The sequence below is a fragment of the Sciurus vulgaris genome, assembly GCF_902686455.1.
Source record: "Sciurus vulgaris genome assembly, chromosome: 9".
NCBI classification, from domain to species: domain Eukaryota; kingdom Metazoa; phylum Chordata; class Mammalia; order Rodentia; family Sciuridae; genus Sciurus; species Sciurus vulgaris.
The window spans coordinates 114,116,791-114,138,290 of NC_136469.1; the positions used below are offsets into that span (position 1 = coordinate 114,116,791).

At 36.8% G+C, this 21,500-nt stretch overlaps 1 protein-coding gene and 1 pseudogene across 2 annotated transcripts in view; one reads left to right on the forward strand and one right to left on the reverse strand.

The window, feature by feature from the left end:
- RFC1 (replication factor C subunit 1) overlaps positions 1 to 21,500 on the forward strand; it is a 70,205-nt gene that overhangs the window by 6,520 nt on the left and 42,185 nt on the right. Inside the window, exons 2-4 of the mRNA XM_079152804.1 lie at positions 8,627 to 8,755; positions 13,112 to 13,187; positions 15,319 to 15,441. Coding sequence (XP_079008930.1) covers positions 8,627 to 8,755; positions 13,112 to 13,187; positions 15,319 to 15,441 — 328 coding nt within the window. The remainder of the gene's footprint in view (positions 1 to 8,626; positions 8,756 to 13,111; positions 13,188 to 15,318; positions 15,442 to 21,500) is intronic.
- On the reverse strand, positions 1,931 to 5,434 carry LOC306669056 (hsc70-interacting protein-like; annotated as a pseudogene). Its single transcript has one exon. The product of its transcript is annotated as a hsc70-interacting protein-like (transcript).

Consider the following 21,500-nt stretch of genomic DNA (forward strand, 5'->3'; position numbering starts at 1 on the left):
TGATAGGTGAATTGAATAAGTTGATATTTTTAAAGGGTTTAAGTCATTGCATGGTACAGAGTGAATCCTACATAAGGGTTTGTTAAATAAGTAAATAAATGAGCTCCTGAATCAGGGCAGTGGCAATGGAAGGGAAAATATAGCAGTGTTTGGGGGCCAGGTTAGGTGAGATGAGTAGGTGGAGGGTCAGAATGAGGAGGAAAGACGGTGCCCATGTTTCTGTCTTGGGTGAACGGAGGTACCTTATGTGGAGATGGGGGATAAAGGGACAAAAGCAGGGGCTGGGGAGATAGCTCAGTCGGTAGAGTGCTTGCCTTGCAAGCACAAGGCCCTGGGTTCGATCCCCAGCACCCCCCCCCCCCAAAAAAAAAAAAGGAGCAAAAGCAAGTGCCAGCAAAAGATGAATTCCGTTTTGAATATTATGAGTTGGAGGCATTTGGACAGAGATGTATCTAGCAAGCTGTTAGCTACATGAATATGGAGCTCAGAGGGGGTTTGCCATGGAGGGGAAGACTGGGTGGTAACTGTGTATTTAAATTGTATGGAGGGTAAGTGGGTGTGTGTTAGCTCACACAATATGAGTGTGGGTCCAAAGTTTTTAACTTGGGTTTCTTAATGAGCTTTTGGGAACGTCCCTAGAATTGCATTCCATGTCCCTCCCCACTCCCTCAGTGCTGGGTATGGAACCCAGCCAGGGCTTCCCACATACAAGACAAGTGCTGGGCCTCTGAGCTATACCCCTAACCCAGCATACAAAGTTTTGTGTGCATGTTTGTTTTTGTGTATTTCTGGGGAATGTATTCATACTTTTCATCAGATTTACAAGAGTGCATTGTACTGTTACTGAAAGACTATTGTTAGTGAAAGACCATTTTGTTTCCTTGGCAGGTTTTGGCATATTTTAATAAGTGGGTAACCCTGTTAGTAGCATGTAAGCTCTGCAAGAAGAGGGACCACAAGGATAGGGAACTATTGTATAGTGTGGTACATGATACATTTTCTGTAAATGTTTGATGAGTGAATACGTGCAGATAAACTTTGTATCTCCAATAAAAAAATCAACTAGAAGTTAAACTTTGTTGGCATGAAGACAGTTTCTTTAGCCCTTTCTGCATGGCTATCAAAACATTTTATGACAACGAAGAAGGTAACCTAGAGAGAACTACATTGTTGTGCTGTTTTATGTTGTAGGTCTGTTTTAGGATTGAACTGAATTTTGTAGTTTTTTTTTTTTTTTTTTTCTCATTTGAGGGGCTGGGGATTTGGGCATGCTAGGTGAGCGCTCTCCAAAAGGAGCTATTTCTTCAGCTCTGAACTGAATTTTTATATTCATTCAAGTAGTTTATATTTGTTTTTTTTGGATCAGAACTCATTTGTAAAAAGTTGACTTCCACACTCAGACATTAGCCCAGATGAAAATATTAAACTTATGGAATAAACCATTAGATTAGGCATAATCATTCTCAAATGCTTCAGTTATCCCAGTTATGCAAGTTTGAAAGGAAACCTTAGTTTTTAAACCCAAATTAGATAATTATTTCTATTTTCTGTTGAATTTTGTCATTGTTGGTTTGTATTTTTGAATCAGGTACCTGAAAACTTCTGCTCTAGTATTTAATTGAGAGAGTAGTCTTGTTGCTCCATGATACTGGATGTGACTTCCTCTTGCAAATACCTAAGAATGGAAGTGGATCTTTTCATTGTCATGGAAGGACCCTCACAGATAGTCAGTAGATTTTAGGCTGTGCTGGGAGAGTGGTTTCTAGTCCCCATTTCTGGTCCTGTACTGTGCTTTATTGCATCTGTTTCTTTTATTTATTTATTTATTTATTTATTTATTTATTTTCTCGGTACTGGGGATCGAACTCAGGGCCGTGTGCTTGCGAGGCAAGCGCTCTACCAGCTGAGCTATCTCCCCAGCCCTTGTTTTTTATTTCTTATGCTTAGCTTTGTTTTCTAAAGCCAGAAAGATGAGAGCAGAAAGTAGCATTAAGTTCCATGAGAACAAATTTTTGCTTGTTTTGTTTATACCAAGCACTAAGAATAGTTCTTGGCCCATAGAAGGCTTTCAGTAAGTTTTTTTTTTTTTTCCCCCTTTTGGTGCTGGTGATTGAACCAAAGGGTGCTTAACCACTGAGCCACATCCCTAGCCCTTTTTATTTTGTATATTAAGACAAGGTCTCTAAGTTGCTTAGGGCTTCGTTAAATTGCAGAGGCTGGCCTTGAACTTGCAATCCTCCTGCCTCAGCCTTCCAAGCCACTGGGATTAAGTAAATATTTCTTGAATGAATAGAGGAGTGAGTGAATAAAGCAAGTTGATGCAGGATCTAGCTAGAGCCTGTTAATGTTCAAAGGTTTCTCAAACCACACTTCTGTTTTTCTCTCATGAATTATTCCTCAGGCAGGTGGTAGACTTTGCTGTATCAGTAACATCAATTTTGTAGAGGTGTTTCTGATTTCTAAAAAAGTAATTTGTTTCGTTAAAACAAATTTTGAAGAAGAGGAAGTATCCTATTAAAAGTGAAAATATTTTTTTTTAGCCACAGTATTGTAATATGACAGGAGAGTAACATAAATATCAAATAAAGAAAGTTGACTTCAATAATTTAGTTCAGAAATAATGCACAGTGAGTGCTAATATCTTACAAATTCTTAAGAAAGGTAAAGTCATAGCAAAATATAAATTCCAAATAAAGATTCTTTTGATACAAATTTATTTTTAAATTTAGGAATCGACACACCCTTTTACTTTGTTTTAAATATAAGGTTTAAAAGGGTTGAGTTTGTAATTTCTAGTAGGAAAACATGACCTGAATGAATACCCCCATGACAAAACACTGTAGAAAGCTTCAGCTGCCTTTGGTGCAGAGCTGTGGGGATTAGCTTCAAAGCACCCAGCTGTCTTGAGGTGAGACTTTAGAGGTACACCGATCTGTTATTGTGGCATCCATTAGGTGATCTAGGTTGCTTTTCCTTCAGGAAGGGCTGTCAGGAGGGCATTATGCTTTACCTCCAAATTTGGCTGATAATTTACTGATGAATGGGTTTCTCAACTATTTTGACATGTTTGCCAGGTGCTGGGCCACGTCCTGGAAGGCCACCATAACACCTGGCTCCTGCATAGCTGCAAGAACCTTTGTGTCACTAAGAATTTCACTGAGCCCAGGCATTCCTGCCATTCCAGGCATGCCCCCTCCATTCCAGGCATTCCTCCAGGAAAGCAACCTGGAAAAGAGCCATTCCCAGCTTTTGATTGTCAGCTGGCTGCTTTCTCTGGCTCTCATGCTCTTCTCTTGTCGAGCTTTCTTAACCCTTTCTATTCTTTCATTGACCTCTCATCTTCATGGTTTTACTTGTACTTTCTCTGTGTTCTGCAAGTTTTTGGACCTTCCCTTGAACTTCTTTCAGCATTGGCTCTAGCAGTCTAGGCAAGATCATGGGCTGCTACTTCCCAATGTCCCAGAAGTCTGTGTGCTTTCCCTTGCCACTTGGAAGGCTGAGCTGAATCAGGATTTATTGGAATGGCTCTGTCACAGTCTCAGATGGCAGCACGTGGCTTCTCTAATTGAAAATGCTGACTCTCTAGCATACAGAATAGCCACCTGAGGATTTGGCTTGATCGCATCAGTGAACAAGTCAGCAGCTGTCTGTAGTCCACCGTCATTTAGGACTGCAGTGACAGCCCCTTTCTCCTCACTTGCCGTATCTGTCATCACCTCAGTTTTTGCTACATTTCCATCTCCCATTTTTTGAGGGGCATCTGTGTCTGGTTCAATGGCAGCTTCATTGAAAATTTTTGGATCACTCCCCTCAATAACTTTCCTGCCTGTTTTTCTCTGCCTTCTTCTTATGTTTTTTTCTTCTTCCATATTTTCTTCTGATTTAGCTTTATGTGTAGCAGGTGGCCCTTTACCTGCTACGCTCTTCTCTCGTTCCCTTAGGAAGTGCATTTTGTATTTCCTCCACATGTGGAATGGTTTCATCCTCACACATTCTTCAGGAAGACCTGAAGCTCACTCACTCAGTTTGCTGGACGTTCATCGTTGAGAGAAGGTGGGAGGCAGAGGCCCTGGCTGAGGAGGCTGCATTAAAAACAAATCTAAGCCAGACTCAGTTAATCCAATCCCAGCAACTCTGGAGGCTGAGGCAGGAGCATCACAAATTCAAGGTTAGCCTTAGCAATTTAGGGAGACAGTGTCTCCAGATAAAAAGGAGGGGAAGATGAGGCTTACTCTAGTGGTAGAGTGCTTGCCTAGTATGTGGGAGACTCTGGGTTCAGTCCCCGGTACTGCAAAAACAGAAAAAGAAATCTACCACAATTTCATTTTACATAATCTAAAGCCTCTCTTTCTGAGCCCAGGTGTGAAGGGAATGAGTTTTGGAATAACCATTCAAGTAGTCATTGAATTTTTATTTTTATTTTTTTTTTGGGTACTGGTGATTGAACTTGGGGACACTTGACCACTGACTGAGCCACATCCCCAGCCCTATTTTGTATTTTATTTAGAGACCGGGTCTCACTGAGTTGCTTAGCGCTTCGCTTTTGCTAAGACTGGCTTTGAACTTGTGATCCTCCTGCCTCAGCCTCTCGAGCCACTGTGATTACAGGTGTGTGCCACAGTGCCTGGCTAGTCATTGAATATTAATCAATCATCTACTTAGTCTGGTGGGTACTAACCCTGTACTTGAGATATGGTGCTAGGATAGACGAGCTTGCAGAATAGAACTAGCAAATGTCTTCAAACTTAGCTTTCTATGAGTGTCAGATGTATTTCTTACTGATCATGTTAAGGTGCAGTTCAGGTGTTGCTTCTTCAGTCCTGTGTTAAGTATTCCTAGTGCTTTCGTGGCCTTATGCTTAGTTCTGTTGCAGCACTGTATTGTATTTAGGTTTTTATGTCCTAATGTACCAATTTGTCTTTCAGAATGCTTCATGAGGGCATTTTTCTCATAAAGGACCACTCAACTTTTTGCATTCTGAGTCCCTGGCACAGTGCCTGCCTATAAGCTTAAAAGGATCAAATGTATCACGAATGATAGGAGGGGAAAGCACACATTGTTAATTGGGGCCTGTGTCTGCTTTGCATAGTCCTTAGAGTTACAGGAACACTCTGAGGAGGCAGCCATGGTCAAGTTGAAAACTAGGATAGAGATCTGGAGTGAGAGGACCAGTTTCCATTCTGGAGGTTTTTGGTGTGCCACCGCTAATCCTCTTGGGGATCCTATGAGGCAGGTGGCATTATGAGGAGACAAAAGGACAGAGAAATGAAGTAACTCATCCCAAATATCCCGTATAAGTGGAAAAACTTGTGTTTGTCTGACTTAATTATTCATTTCATTTATTTATAAAATGGGAATGTATTCTAATTTTGTTTGCATCATTTACCTCAGAGGATTTTCAAAAGATATAAATCTGTATCTAGTTGCTGTAAGTCGAGCAACTTTTATGTGATCTTTTATGTGATCTTTGCCTGAATCTTTTGCCTTGCTTCAACTGACCTGTTTGTTCAGTTCCTAATCATTTAGAAAGAAAGAATAGTTAACAACTATTCTCTTTTTGTTTCTGCTCCCAAGAAATGGTCAAAGAAAAACCAAATTACCAGACAAAGGGTATGTGCACATTTAAAATTTTACTTCCCTAGTAGGTGACTACAGGTGTGCTATATGCCTGGCTACATTTAAGATTTTGATAAGCAGGATTGTGACTCAGTGGTAGAGCACTTGCCTAGCACATGTGAGGCACTGGGTTTAATCCTCAGCACCATATAAAATAAATAAAATAAAGATATTGTATCCATCTATAATTAAAAATATTAAAAAAACTGACTTTTGTAAGTATTGCTGGATTGTCTTTCAGGAAGGTTATGCCAGTTTTTACTTCTCTCAGCAGTGTGAGCTTCTGTTTCCCCATGTCCTTGATGAATTTTTAGCATTACCAATCTTTTAAAACTTAGAGGAAACCAATCAAATTTTAATTTACCTGCTTATTATTTGGGAAGTTGAGCATCTTCTGTTGTGTTGGTTGTTTGCATTTCATTTTTAACTTGTCTATTACTAGCTTTTATTGTTATATTGGCTTATCTTTTGTTGAATTGTAGGAATCCATTTATATATTACATATATTTACAAATGATGTAGACAGTTCTTGGTTACCTCTATTTTAACTTTATGACATCTTTTGTGTGATTTTCTCTAATCAGATCTCTTTATGGATGGTTTATAGCTTTGATTTTCTGCTTAAAACGCCTTCCCCTTGCCAAGATTATAAAAGTAAATTTAAAATTTTTTCCTTTTTCTTCCTTTTTATGCAGCAAATATTATTCTGGCAGGTGAGGGAAGTGTTGAACTATTATTTGGTAGTATGATTAGCTATTAGGTTTGATCTGCAGTTCATGAAATCTTTGAAGATCTAGAATACTAGAAAGGGAATGTTAATTGGAAGGGTAAGGTAAAGTCACACAGTATAAATTAATTAGCCTAGTTGCTGGCCTTTGTCTCTTACATGTTTGTATTCTACGACTGCTAACACTGGAAAGAGTCCTAAGAAGTTGTCTGTGAAAATTATTTTCTAAAAGTTTAGGTTTTCAGTACATATTAAGTGAGATCAGAATGCATTTATTTCTTTAACTCTTAGGCTTCAGTTATAGTACAGGGATATGGGGGAAGGGAGTGGGCAGGATAAGGGGGAAGGAAAAAGGCAAGGAGGGAGTGGAAAGAATTGGGAAGGGAAGGGCGTGACAGTGTTAAGAGCGCAGTAGAGATGGAAGCAGTGTTCAGTGTTGCTGACAGTTTTAGTCTCTGAATTTTATTTTGTTTTCTTTTTCTTTGGAGTGTTAAGCATTTGAGATCCAAAAACAGGCTTTACACTGATGTTAAAAAGACTTGATGTCCCAAAACTTGCTGTACACTGATGGTTCAGGTCTTGGTATTTCTATGGTGCAGCTCTTTCTTTGTATGTGTTTCAGTGAAGAATCACTGTGTAATTTCAAAAAGGGAAACTGATGTGAAACTCGTTTCCTTCAGAAGCAGTAAAGTAGTCAGCCTCAAACTTGATTCTTTGCAAGTTACAAGGAAGACTTTTTTTTTTTTGTCCTTTTAGCACCTCACTCAAGTGTCTCAGTTTTATAGATGAGGTATCCATTCTGTAAGCAGTATGTTTTAGATTTGGACTTAATTAATGGATTTATAACTTTCTCTATTAGGAGATTTAAAAAAAGGGTTTAAAAGGGAAGTCTTTAATCTCTCTCTCATCTCTCATTTTAACATGCCTCTGTGCCTCATTTGTCTGCTTTGTTTATTGACTTAGTCCAAAGCTGTCTGTGTCTGGAACAAACACAGGTTGAGGTTTTTGATATCGTATGAATATGACAGGATCTAGAAAATAATTGCTATCTTTTCTTATATCTTAAAAAGTACTTTTGTAGTCATTTCTCTCAAAGAATAAAGAGAGACATTGGAGGGATAAAAAGTATTAAACATTATGAACATGAAGGATAGGAAAAAAGTTAAAATGGTATAGCTGGTTCTTTTTTTCTTTTGTAGGTGGACAGCATACCTTTATTTTATTTGTTTATTTTCATATGGTGCTGAGGATCAAACCCAGTGCCTCACACATGCTGCCACTGAGCTACAGCCCCGGCCCCTGCAGCTGGTTCTTGAACCCAGTTCTTTGGAATTAAGTTTCTAAGTTCTCATTGTTTTGTGTTCCTTACACCCTTGCCTATAAGCATAATTTATAAATGGAGATGTTTTGGTGTTGTGAAGGGATAGTTCAGCAGTGAAGTGAACTGAAGCTTTTAACTGAGTCACAATTGTTTTAGATGCATAATTAATCCTCACAAAGCATAGCTATGATTAGTTCCACTTTGTGTATGAGAAAACAGACAAATTAAAGCAGCTTGTCCACAGATAGGTATCTTGTCTTGTCACACAGATAGAAACCTCTAGAGCACAGATTCAAACCAAAGTTTTCTGATTCCAAGGTCTATTTCCTCTATACCATTGTTTCTTCAAGAGTAAATTCTTGAAAGCTAGGGAAAATACATGGAAAGGATGAGAAAAATGAGTAATTTTAAGTATAAATTGTAAAGTTGCATTAGATTGATTTGAATTCTATAGTTGAATATGGGATAGAGTAAGAAGAACATATTGTAATGAGAACCCCAATTTTTTCTGCAGAAATTTGGGAAAATCATATAAAGGAGAAAATAATTTCAAGTTTTCCTAGTTACTAAGAATGATTGGGGTTGAGAGAGTTACACTTCCCTCAAATTGAAGAGTAAATCCCACGAATAAAGATCATATTCTTCAACTTTTTATTTTCTCCCCACCTGTGCTGGCTTATGTTGTGCATACATGATCAACAAATACCCAAGGCCTGTGCATGCCTGGCAAGTGCTCTACCACTGAGCCACATCCCCAGCCCTGGCAAATTGTTTTTACCTCAGGTAATTCTATCAGGTAGCTTTTGTACATAAAAAGGATGCCACTGCACACATGGAACGATCTCAATATGGAGAAATTACTCAGGGTAAACCAATGTGTGAGTAAAGCTACCCCATTTATTGTTGAACTTAGAATTTTATACAGTTACTGTTTGTTTATGAGTCTTCGTTTTCTCTTTTAGGACATTCGGAAATTCTTTGGAGTTCTACCAAGTGGAAAAAAACTTGTAAGTGAAACAGTAAAGAAGAATGAGAAAACAAAGTCTGTTGAAGAAAGTTTAAAAGGAAAGAAAGGAATAGAGGAAATCAAGGTCAGTTTTCCAAATATAATTTTTTATTGTGTGAAATGTATATAAACTGAGTTCCTAAACTTGATATTCTGGGAGCCTTGAGGCTATTGTGAACGTAGTTGTTTTCCTTATTTCCCTTTCAGATATTTCACCACTTATTGAATAAATATGCTTTAGATTTATGTGTGTTGATTTTATATCCTGCTATTTTGCTGAATTCATTCATGAGGTCTAGAAGTTTTCTGGTGGAGTTTTTTGGATCCTCTAAATATAGAATCATGTCATCAGCAAATAGTGACAACTTGATTTCTTCTTTTCCTTTTCGTATCCTTTCAATTTCTTTGGTCTTAATTGCTCTGGCTAGTATTTCAAGGATGAAGTGGGAGCCTTGAGTAAGTACAGATTTAATAGACAAATCATTTAGTCCCTAACATTTCACCCATGGTCACCTGAAATTATGTCCTTGTATGCAAAGTATATTCATTCCATCTCAGTAGCCACAAAAAGTCTAAATTCATTCCAGCATTGTCTTAAAGTCCAAAGTCTCATCTAAATGTCATCTATGTTAGCTATAGGTGAGATTTGAAATATGATTCATGCTCTCTAGCTGTGATTCTCTGAAACCAAATATGATGGTGGAATAGGCATAAGATAGACATTCCCATTCCAAAAGGGAGTCATCAGAAGGAAAAAAGGGGTAGTGAGTGTCAAGTAAGTCTAAAACCTAGCAAGGCACATGAGGTTTTAAGGCTCAAGAGTAGTTTCTTGGGGTTTATGCCCTAACTTTTAGACCCATTAGGTGGTAGTTCTACCTCCGCAGCCCTGGGCAGCAGTTTTGCCTCTGTGGCTCTCAAGGACCTCTCACCTTCAAAGCTACAGATGGAGGATGTCTGGTCTGTTGAAACCAAGCTGTTGTCCTCACTGTTGAAACTGAGAGGCAGTCCTAATGACCTCTAAATTGCTTTTGCTGTTATTCTCCCTGAAGAATATTATTCTTATTGTCCTGTCCTATAGAATCTAAGAAGTCTCACAGCCTTCCTTTGTCCTGTCTCCATCCCCTTCTGTTCAAACTGGCAGTGTTTGTGCTTGTGTAATCCCATAATCTCGTTAGTGCTAATTCAACTGTGCTGTTGGTGTTCTCTTCAGAACAAACTTTCTCATTTTTTACAGGATGAACAGGCTGAGAATTTTTTACGTCTTCCAAGTTCTGGTTCCTTTTTGCTTAACAATCCTTGTTCAGTTCATCTCTCTCTGCTTCATTTTACCATAAGCGGTCAGCAGGACTCAGACTACACCTTCAGCATTTTGCTCTGAAATCTTCTCAGCTAATATCTAATTTCTTTCTTTAGAGGTTATATCTTTCACCAAATACTAGAACACAACTCAGCCAGGTTCTTTACTCCAATTTCCAATCACCTCTTACTCCTTCCTTCTTTTCTTTGTGTTGGGTATCAGATCCAGGGTCTTGTGCATGCTAGGGAAACACTACCACTGAGCTAGATCCCAAGCCCTAACATTCATATTTTTATCTTCATTCTGTTCATGAATATATATTCTCTGAGATGAAAGAAGTTTTTACTATAGCACTCCTTAAACTCTCCTCTTTTTTCATGAGCCCTTACTGGAATTGTCTTTAGTGTCCACATTATCAATTATGGCATTCTAGGTTTATTCTAGCTTGTACTTCAGAACCCCTGTAGCTCCTACTCATTACCCAGTTCCACAGATGCTTCTGTATTTTATATATCTATATATTTATTTAATATTTATTATGTATATTTATTTTACATGTATATTTATAGCAGTACATTTCTCAGTACCAAAATTTGTATTAGACAGGGGTCTCCAGAGAAACAGAAGCAATAGAATATAAAGAGATTTATTCTAAAGAATGGGTTCATGTGATTATAGAGGCTAAAAAGTTTCAAGATTTGCAGTTGGCAACTTGGAGACTTAGGAGAGCTAATGGTGTAGTTCTAGTGTTAAGTCTGAGACCTGAGAACCAGGAGAGCTAACAGTGTGGCTGTGATCTGAAGGCTGGCTGACTTAAGACCCAGGAAGGGTGACATTCCAGTTATAGTCCAAAGGCAGGAAAAAACTGATGTCCTAGTTGGGAGGCAGTCAGGCACAAAAATTCTTATTTAGCCTTTTGTTCTTTTTAGACCTCCAACTACTTGGTTGAGGCTCACTTACATGAAGGACAGTATTATGGTTTAGGTATGAGGTGTCCCCTAAAAGTTCATGGCGTGAGACAATGTAAGAATTTTCAGATATGAAAGGATTTTCAGTTATGAAATGAGAGACTTGACCTAATCTGTGGTTAATCCACTAATGGGTTAACTAGACAGTAACTGTAGGCATGTGCCTGGAGGAAGTAGTAACTTTCCCTGGTGAGCATAGCTCCCTCTGCTTCCTGATTGCCATGTTCTGAGCTGTATTCTTCCACCACGTCCTACTATGATGTTCTGCATAACCTCTGACCCAGAGCTATGGAATCAGCTGACCATGGACTGAATCTCTGAAATAGTGAATCAAAATAAACTTTTCCTCCTTTAAATTGTTCTTGTCAGATATTTTGGTCACAGTGATGAAAAGCTGACTAAAACAAAGGGTATCTGCTTAACTTTGCCCATTATTATTATTTAAAAAAAATTTTTTTTTTTTTAGTTGTAAATGGACACAATGCTTTTATTTTATTTATTTTTATGTGGTGCTGAGGATGATACCCAGTGCCTCATACATGCTAGACAAGCACTCTACCACTGAGCTATAGCCCCAGCCCCAACTTAGCCTGCTATTGATTGTCTTTTTATTAAGCTCATCCAAAAGCTCCCTCACAGAAGCACTTAAAGTGATGTTTGGCTAAATATTTGGCATACCTCAAGCTTTTATATATATATATATATATATATATATATATATAAATATATAAAATCAATCACCACAGTCATGTTTCTTCTTTTTTGCATGGCTAGTTATTTTGGATTTATCATGGAGATTGTGAACGGTATAGTGTAGGCACCTTGGATTCTGTTATATTCCTCCAAAGAATATTGATTCTTTTGGTTTATCAAGCAGCTGACTTGACTGAATTTCAAACTTCAAATTCTTGCCTCCCTGGGATGGGCAGCAGCTGAAATCTGTGTTCAATTCTTTTAACTTTAGCTAAGCCTTGGAGGTGTTCCAGATAGTATAGGAGAAAGCAAGAAATTGGGTAAAATTTATAGTAGGTAGAATTTGAGACTCCCTTTCTTTGGCTCTTTCCTTTTGGGGAAACCATCTTTGACTTTTGAATTATTGTAGTTGCTGCTAACTCTTTTCTCTGATTTAATGGTACATATTGAATTACAATGTTCATTTGTTCCATTTTCTTGCAGACTAGTTGATTTTAGGTTTTTGAAGTTTCATTATGGACAGAAATAGCATGTATTTGTACCTTTTAATTGATTACAGTTTTTATTTTTTGTTGTCTGCTTTCTTGATGCTTTTTGGAAAAATTTGAATATGTTAGAAATGTGATGTTTAATTACAAAATACAAATAATTCCTTTTGCCTTGGTTTTAGTTTTCCAACAGGCATTGGCTAGTAGTGGGCTTCTAGATTAGATTTTATTTCTAAACTAGAACAGAGCAAAGGTTTATTTTGGCTCACAGTTTTGGAGGTTCCAGTCCATGTTTGATTCATCTCATCACCTTGGTACTGTAGTGAGAAAGTACATCTTGGTGGAAGTATATTACAGAACAAAGCTGTTCACCTCATACTTCATGGCCAATAGCCAAAAGAGAAAGAGAAAGGGTCACAATCCCCTTATGGGGAACCCCTCCCCACTCCCTGTCACCAATCCATTAGGCCCACATGTCTCACATCTTAAAAGTTTCACTGCCTTCCAATAGTGCAGCCCTGGCAATCAAGCCTTTAATACATGGGCCTTTGGGGGACACTCAAGATTCAAACTATCTTGTCTTATAATATCTGACATCCTTTTATTCTTCGTTATGCATTGGTTAGTGTTGAAAGAGGGGCTGAATAATAATACAGCTTTTTATGTAATTCTTTACCATCCTGATACAATTATTGTCTTATTCTTTAGTTCAGTAAGAGCATTATTAACATTTTGGGCTAGATAACTCTGTTGTGGAGGACTGTCCTGTGCTTTGTAGGATGTTTGGTAGCATCTCTGGTTTCCTCATTAGATGTCCTGTACCCTTCTTCCACCTCAGTTGTGATAAACAATAATGTCTCTCAACATTGACATCTGTCTCCTTGAGGACAAAATTACCCTTGAGAACCACTAAGGCCATGACTAATCAGAGGGGGAAAAAAAGGATATTATATGATAGGCTTTTTTGTGTTCTAATTGTACTGTGATGTTTTTAGGTAAATAGCTCTTGTAAAGAGGATGCCTCCAAACAGAAGCAACCAAACAAGAGAAAGAGGATTATCTATGATTCAGGTAATATTTCTTCTGAGGGCCTTTAAAGTTTAAAATTGTTTTGTATTTCTTTGAACAGTGTTTTCCAAATTGATGTTCTGAGGCACTTAGTTTTCTGTGATGTTTATAGGCACTGTGAGAATAGGGCTGTTTGTGCAAGTAATTTTTTTTTTGGTATCTGGTATTGAACCCAGAGGCACTTTACCATTGAGCTGCATCCTTAGTTCTTTTTATATTTTATTTTGAGACAGGGTCTTGCTAAGTTGCCGAGGCTGGCCATGAACTTGCAATCCTTCTGCCTTAGCCTTCTGAGTTGCTGGGATTACAGGTGTGCACCACTGTTTTTGGCTATTAAAACAATTTTTAAATTAAATCAATTTTTTAAAAATTTTATTTTTGAGATGGAGGTCTTGCAATGTTTCCCAGGCTGGTCTTGAACCTCGTGCCTTAGCTTCCTGAGTGCTGGAGTTATAGGCATGCAACACTGTGCCCAGCTAAAACAATTTTATTTAACTGCAGAATTTATCAGATCAGGAAGGTAATATATAATATATAGGTGTGCATACACGTGTGTGTGGGTTTATGGGTGTGTTCTGTCGTGCTAGGATCAATCCCAGGGTCTCACATATCCCCAGTCTAGAACTTAAATTATTAATGTAGTAGAGACTTATTTAGATGGGGATAGAATATATAGCCTGTCTCAGATTTACTTTGCCTCTGGTGTGTTTATTTATTCATTCATTTGCAGTACTGGGCATCAAATTCAGGACTTTATACATAATATACTAGCTATATTCCCAGCCCCATATTTTAAAAAACAATCATATTACTTTTTCTTTGGACTGGGAGTTTCTTGGAAATTGAATTTGAAAAGGAGTAACTTAAAATATTGCTTTTCAAGCAGAGGTCTAAAATTTATTTTTTGTGATCGATTGAAAGATGTAGTCATTTTTGCTTACATTTTAAAAGGCCTTGAACTTGTGATACACCTGCCTCAATCTCCCTTGTAGCTGGGATTACAGGTGTATACCACTACAATAGGTAGTATCTTTTGAAATGGGGTCTCACTATGTTGCTCAGTCTAGTCTCAAACTCCTGGCCTCAATCTCTTGATTGGTGGAATTCTAGATGCTTGTCACTTCACCCAGACTGTCATGATTTTGACAGTGATAGAAATTGTACTGACTCAGTTCTAAAAGTATTCAGTATTTACTATGTGCCTTTTACTGCTCTGTGTTATAAGGAATTTCAAGAATTGTGTGTCCCTGTTCTCTAGGAGTTTGCTTTGTTTGGAAAACTGTGGCAATATAATTGTTTATATTATAAACAATTGACTGAGGCAGGACTTACAAATGCATGGTGCAGAGGAAGAGGGAGGACAACAGGTTATGAAACATCTGTTTTGTATGAGGCACTATGCTAGGTGCTCACACTATGTCCTGATTTATATTTAAGTGAACTGGGCAATTAGGCTGTGGTTGGGCAGAATAATGGCTCCCAAAGATACCCACAGCCTAATTCCTACAACCTGCAACTATGTCGGGTTAAGTGACAGAAGGAAATAAAAGTTACAAAGGCTAATCAGATGACTTTCCAATAGGGAGATTATCCTGGATTGAGATGGACTCGATGTGCACAAAGAGTAGGAAGGCACAAGGAGAGAGATTAGGGAGGAAGTTCAGAGAATCAGAGGTGACAGAATGAGAAGGACTGTACTTGGTGTTGCTGGGTTTGATGATGGAAGAAGTAGTTATGAGCCAAGAAATGCTGGCAGCCGCTAGCAGCTGGTAAAGACAGGGAAAGCGATTCTCCCCAAATGATCCAGCAAGGAACACAGCCCTGCTGACACCTTGGTTTTTTTAAGTTTGTGACACCTTGATTTTTTTGACCAATGAGACCAATTTCAGACTCATAACCTCCAGAACTGTGAAAATAATAAACTTTGTGTTGTTTTAAGCTGCAGAGTTTGTGGTGATTTGTAATAGCAGCAATAGGAAACTAATATACAGGCTTATCACTGGGTGAAAGTCACCTGTGACAATTTACAAGAGAGATATCCCCTGAAAAGGACCTTGAGGAACTAATTTACGATAACAACTTTAAGAATGTTATAATACTTCTTTTCAAAGTTTTATTTTCCTTTCACATATAGATTCGGAATCAGAGGAGACAGTACAGGTAAAAAATGCCAAAAAGCAATCAGAAAAATTGCCATTGTCTTCTAAACCTAGCAAAATTTTGCGGCAGGATCCTGTTACATACCTTTCAGAAACAGGTAAGGGTACTAAATATGCTCAGTTTTTTGGAGAGATGCAATGATATGTTCTTGAGCTTTTCATTTATGTTAAATGTATTGCCTTCATTTTGAATTGAATTTTTAGTGCCTTTTTGTTGAATTATATTTATCAGAGGAATGGTCATCTTTGGCATTTTCTGTGGGCTAAAGGGCCAATTACAGGACAATTTTTAAAAAATGCTTTATATTGAATTACTTTTGTTGAAGATTTACCTTGAATCATATGTTAAAATATTAGTGGGTTATTTTAGAACTACTTTTTAAAAATTAAAAAAAAATTTTGTTTAGTTGTAGATGGACACAGTGCCTTTATTTTATTTATTATTATTTTTTTAATGTGGTGCTGAGAATTGAACCCAGTACTCATATGTGCTAGGCAAACTCTCTTACCACTGAGCCACAACCCAGCCCTGAACTATTTTTTTTATGTAAGTTTTTTTTTTTTTTTTTGCATGCTAAAGTCATAATAATATAGTGATTATACAGGTTTGTGGGTTTTTTTTTTTTTTTTTTTTTTTTTGGTACTGAGGATTTAACCCAGGAGCAATTTACTACTGGGCCTTTTTTATTTTGAGGAAGGTTCTCACTAAGTTGCTTAGGGCCTCTCTAAATTGCTGAGGCTGGCTTTGAAGTTGCAATCCTCTTGTCTGAGCCTTCTGAGCTGCTGGGATTACAGGCATGCACCATAGCACCTGATTCTGTTTTGTTTATTGTGGCACTGGTGGGTGATTGAACCCCTCTCAAGTGCTCTACCACTGAGCTACATCCCCATAATTTATTTTTATTTTTTATTTATTTAAAATATTTTTTAGTTATAGATGGACACAATTTATTTATTTATTTATTTATTTATTTATTTATTTTTATCTGGTGCTGATGATCGAACCAACTGCCTCACACATGCGAGGCAAGCACTCTACCACTGAGCTACAGCCCCAGCCCCAGAGTTTTTTTATTTTTTGAGACAAGATCTCACTATGTTTCCTCGGCTGATCTTGAACTTAAAATCCTCCTGCTTCAGCCTACTGAGTAACTGGGATTTTAGGCAGGTACTACTGGGTTCAACCTTATTTATAGTTTAGCATAGGTATGATTTGAACTCTCTCTGGTGACATTACAGATTTTATTATTATAACAAAAAGGGTTGTTTTTATGCCTAAATTTATTTGATCAGTTTTAAGAGTGATCAAAGAGCAAAAGACATTTATAAATAATTGAGTACTAATCTTAAAGTTTAATAGTATAAATAGTTGTTCTTTTATGTGAGAATCTCTGAATTATATTGTCATTGTAGTTGGGAGCTGTTCAGATAAGTTAGTGGTGAAGTCATTTTGATTCTAGCATTGTTAATTCCTAGAGGAGGCCATAGCCAGGATAACATGGGATGATATATATGTAAGAGCCAAACACAGTACCTTACACATTTACTGCTAGGCAGTCAAGATGAAAAAAGGGAAACAAAAACTAAAAAAAAAAAAACAAAAAAAACAAAAAAAACCTACAGGTGAACTTTATGAAGTTCATTTATATGAAGCATTTATTGATGAAGTTGTTCAAATTGATCAAAGACAAAATGTAAATGTTAACACATTTTTGAAATATTTTTAGTAAACTGATGTTTCTTTGTTTCAACAGTGGCATATTGGCACTTTTAACTTTTTTCTGTTGCTAAATCTGTTCAGACACATTGTACAAGTGAAGTCTTTTTTTTTTAAGCCTCCCACCACCCTTCTGATCTAGCCACCTTTGTGAAGGTTTGAGTGTGTGGGCAGGATAATGAAAACAATGGCCGTGGGTTTGTTATGTAACTGAAGGTGTGATCAGGCTTTGCCTACCCTGAAAAGGGCAGTGTGTAGACAGCTACAGCCGACAGCTACAGCCGTGGCCTTCAACTGTGGATCAGGCTAATGTTATCTTGTGATTTTAAGTACACAAAAGGGGTCAGTTTAAGGGTTGATCAGAGATTTTCTTCAACAAGGACTGTTTATTTCAGTAGAGGAATTTTTGAATGTTGTTTTCTGAAGAGATGTCTAGCATTTTATCTGAGACTTTTATGGACCGTTAGGTAATGGTTATGTCATTTTGTGAGTAAGCATTATCCCCTTATAGGGCAAAGTTTTGGGGTACAGTGTACCCATCTAATGTGATGTTCAGTATATGCAGCTTTCTGTTTTTTTTCCTTAGAACTGAAATACAGGAAAGAAACTAGCTCTATTCTTGCCTGTTTTATCTTCTTGTACTTTTTATTCTTTGAAGTGATAAGCAAATGGGATGAGGATAAGCCCCTCTTCACTCCATAAAAGAGAATGAGACTATTAATAAGTCCACAATAAATTAGCATAATACAATCAGGGTTTCAAAAAAGAAACGAACAGCTTTTGAGGTAATATATTACTTGAAATCCATGATCTTAAAACAGTTCTTTATTTTTTCTTTAAAACTATAATTTTCGATACTTGGTGACAAACATTTTCATTTTACATTACCAGTGTAAAGTTAATGAAATGTTTGTGGTAATAAAAACTTAAAAATGCAAATTCTAATCTAAAATAACAATTTGTTTAGAGTTTGGAGCATCTTATAGGAAGTTTTACATGACATAATTTAGTAATAAAAATGTTAGTTCCAAAATATAGTTTTTGCTTTAAATTCCATACTGTATCTTTTATTTTATGCTCATTTTCCTTATTCTGATTTAAAAAAAAACTCTTATCTTTGGCTTTTTTCTTGTAGTATAGCATATATGGAGTTTAAGAGCATAGTCTTGGTTAAATCTTTTTTTTTTTTCTTTTTTTCTTTTTTGTTTACTGGGGTTTTAACCCGGGGGCAATTTACCACTGAGCCACATCTCCAGCCCTTTTTATTTTTTATTTTGAGACAGGGTCTCACTAAGTTGCTTAGGGTATCACTAAGTTGCTGAGACTGACCTTGAACTTGTGATCCTCTTGTCTCAGCCTCTCAAGCTGCTGGGATTATAGGTGTGTGCCATAGTGTTGGGCTACCTTGGTTAAATCTACCTATTTTATCTTTGTCTTAGTTTCTGGATATGTAGAATGGAGATATTACTAGTACCTACATCAGTGGCCTTATATCAAATGATATATTACCTGAAAAATACTTAAGAATAGGGTCTGACACATAATAAATTCTGAGTATTACCTGTAATTCTTATGTTTTGACTCTATTGATAAGCCTATATTTGCCTTTATAGGCAGATTCTCCTTTTGTTGAGGTACTTAGTGCTTTCTGTTGATGATGCCAATTATGCTTTAGAACTTTGGAAATGACCTTTGACCCACTTTTGTTATAGATGTGCACTGTTCAATATGGCACCTACTAGTTACATGTGACTCTTGATCACTTGATGTGCACTGTTCAATATGGCACCTACTAGTTACATGTGACTCTTGATCACTTGAAATGTGATTAGCCTCAATTGTGCATGTTGTGAGAGTGAAATACAGATGTTGTTCAGAAAAGGAAGTAATCAGCAAAATGTAAGGCCAGTTTAACTAATTGTAAAAAAATGTTTGCAAGCCATGTACTTAAAGTGTTAAGTATCAAAAATTTATAAAGAACTCATATATTTCAGTAGTAGAACAGCAAATAACCCAATTAAAAAAATGAGCAAAGGACCTTACTAGACAGTTCTCCAAAGAATACCTAAGGATGGTCAACAGATTATGAAGGTGCTCAAGAACATTAATCATTAGGGAAATGCAAATCAAAACCACTGTGAGATGTCATTTCATACCTGATGGGATCGATATTGTCTAAAAGTTAAGAACTAACAAATGTCAGGTGTGTGTAGAAAAGGGCACTCATGAACATTATTGATGGGAATGTAGATTGGTACAGTTGTTATGGAAAACAGTTTGGAGGTGCTTAAAGAAATTAAAAATATTACTACTGTGTAGCCCACAGTCATTCTTCTGGACATATACCCAAAGGGAATGAAATGACCACCTTGTAAAGATGCCTGTGCTCCCATGTTCATTGCAGCATTATGTGTGATAGCCAAGATATGGAAACAAACTATGCTATAACAGATAAAGAAATTGTATGTATGTATACAGTGGAATATTCAGCTGAACAAAGTCTAGAAATCTAATGTATAAAAGAGGACTCTAGTTAATAAAATTGTATTCGACATTACTGCTTAATGAGTAGATTTTTGTTATTCTTACTACAAAAATTAAAGAAAACGGCTATGTAAGATGATAGAGAAGTTAATTTGCTTCACCGAAATATCTTTTACTATCTCTATGTATCACACATTTTATACCTTGAATATGCACAATAAAATGTATTTAAAAAAAGATTTCAAAGACTTCATACAAAAAGGTAAACTATCTTACTGATTTTTTAGTATTGATCACATGTTGAAATGAAAACAATAGTACTTTTCTAAACAGTACAAAACAGATTTAGGAATAATGTAGATTTCAAATATTTTTGTTTATATTATTATACAGCCTTTTAGGCCATATTATTATACATACTTTTAGGTTTACCATTAGCTTCATGACATATTTTTTATCATCACTTTGATTAAATCTGTCCTCTAGGATTTATAGACTATTTTAAAGACTAATTTAACTACATTAATTCCCCATGTTATGGGAAAAGGAAAAAATTGCTTGTAAATCTCTTCATAGCTAACCATTGACTACTAAAATGTTCTTCTGGGTTGGTAAAAACCCAAATACTTGTTGTACTGGGTAAATATATTTACTTTCAGCTGTTTAATGAAGTGAGAGGCCTTGAGTTTTGTTTGATAAAGATGACCTTTCATGGTGCAATTTCATCAGGGGCCACTGTTTGATCCAAAAAGGTGGGGGTTTTCTTCTCTTGAGAATTGTTTATGACTGCTAATTTTAATTGAGCTCAGAGGCAGTTAGTGCTCTTAAGTTATAATTATTTGGTGGGTGTTAAATGGGAAAAAAAAAATTGGGGTTGTGTTTTCTGGGTTACCATATAATATCAGTGACCTGCAACTTGGAGAAATAGTAGCAGAAAATATTACCGGGGATTCGTATAATATATGTTTTGCTAATTTTTAGACATAGTTTTGTGTATGAGACAGATGGGCGTAAATTCTGTGTATGACAGGGAGCTTTTCAGAGATGTTTTCAGGGAAACCTAGAATGACTGAGGTAGAAAATTTCCTTAAAGTGAGAGGAAGCTAAGAACTGTATATTGTTTGATCATTGCTAAATATTAATATTAATTTGTACACTAAGATTCTGTATAAAAGAAATGGAACTTAGAATTTTTGAGGATAGATGATTTAGGTTAACATGGCAAATGTTCCATATCGCTCATGCAGCCTTTTTGCCTTACATAGCTATGTTAAACTCACCTGTGTGTATATATGCGTATTTGAGTAGTATCTTACTGTAAGATTTCTGCAGCTTGCTTTTTCATAACTTAATGTCTTAGTCTGCCATTCTTCCCTTTCCTCCCTTTCTCCCTTCTCCCTTTTCCTGTTCTTCCTTCCCCTTCCTCAGCCTACCTTTCTTCCAATTTTAAAAGATCCCTGTCTCGTTGTTTTTAATGTCTGCATGGGATTTATTAGTATGAATTCAATTTTTCTTTCTTTTTTTTGGATATTGTATTGTTGGTGTGAGTCTGTCTGCGACATTGCTTTGTGAATAGGCAGTTCACAGAGAAGAATATGATCACTTTAAAAGGAATAGTGTTTCTTGAAGCTGAGTAGCATTTGGAAGAGGGTAGCTCTTCTACCTGTATTATGAGAAACAGCACAGGCCTCTTTTCACGATTCAGTGCTCTGGGCACAGTGCTTTTATTAGGGTCCTTCCTCTCCCGAGCGTTTTCCTTTTCCTTCTGACTCATTAATCTTTTTTTTTTTTTTTTTTTTTTTGCGGTGCTGGGGATTGAACCCAGGGCCTTGTGCTTTTGAGGACAGCACTATACCAACTGAGCTATATCCCCAGCCCACTTGTATCATTAATCTTAAAAGTTAAACCACCACTAAAAAATTAAAAAACAAAGCAAAAAAAGGTGCTAACTATTAA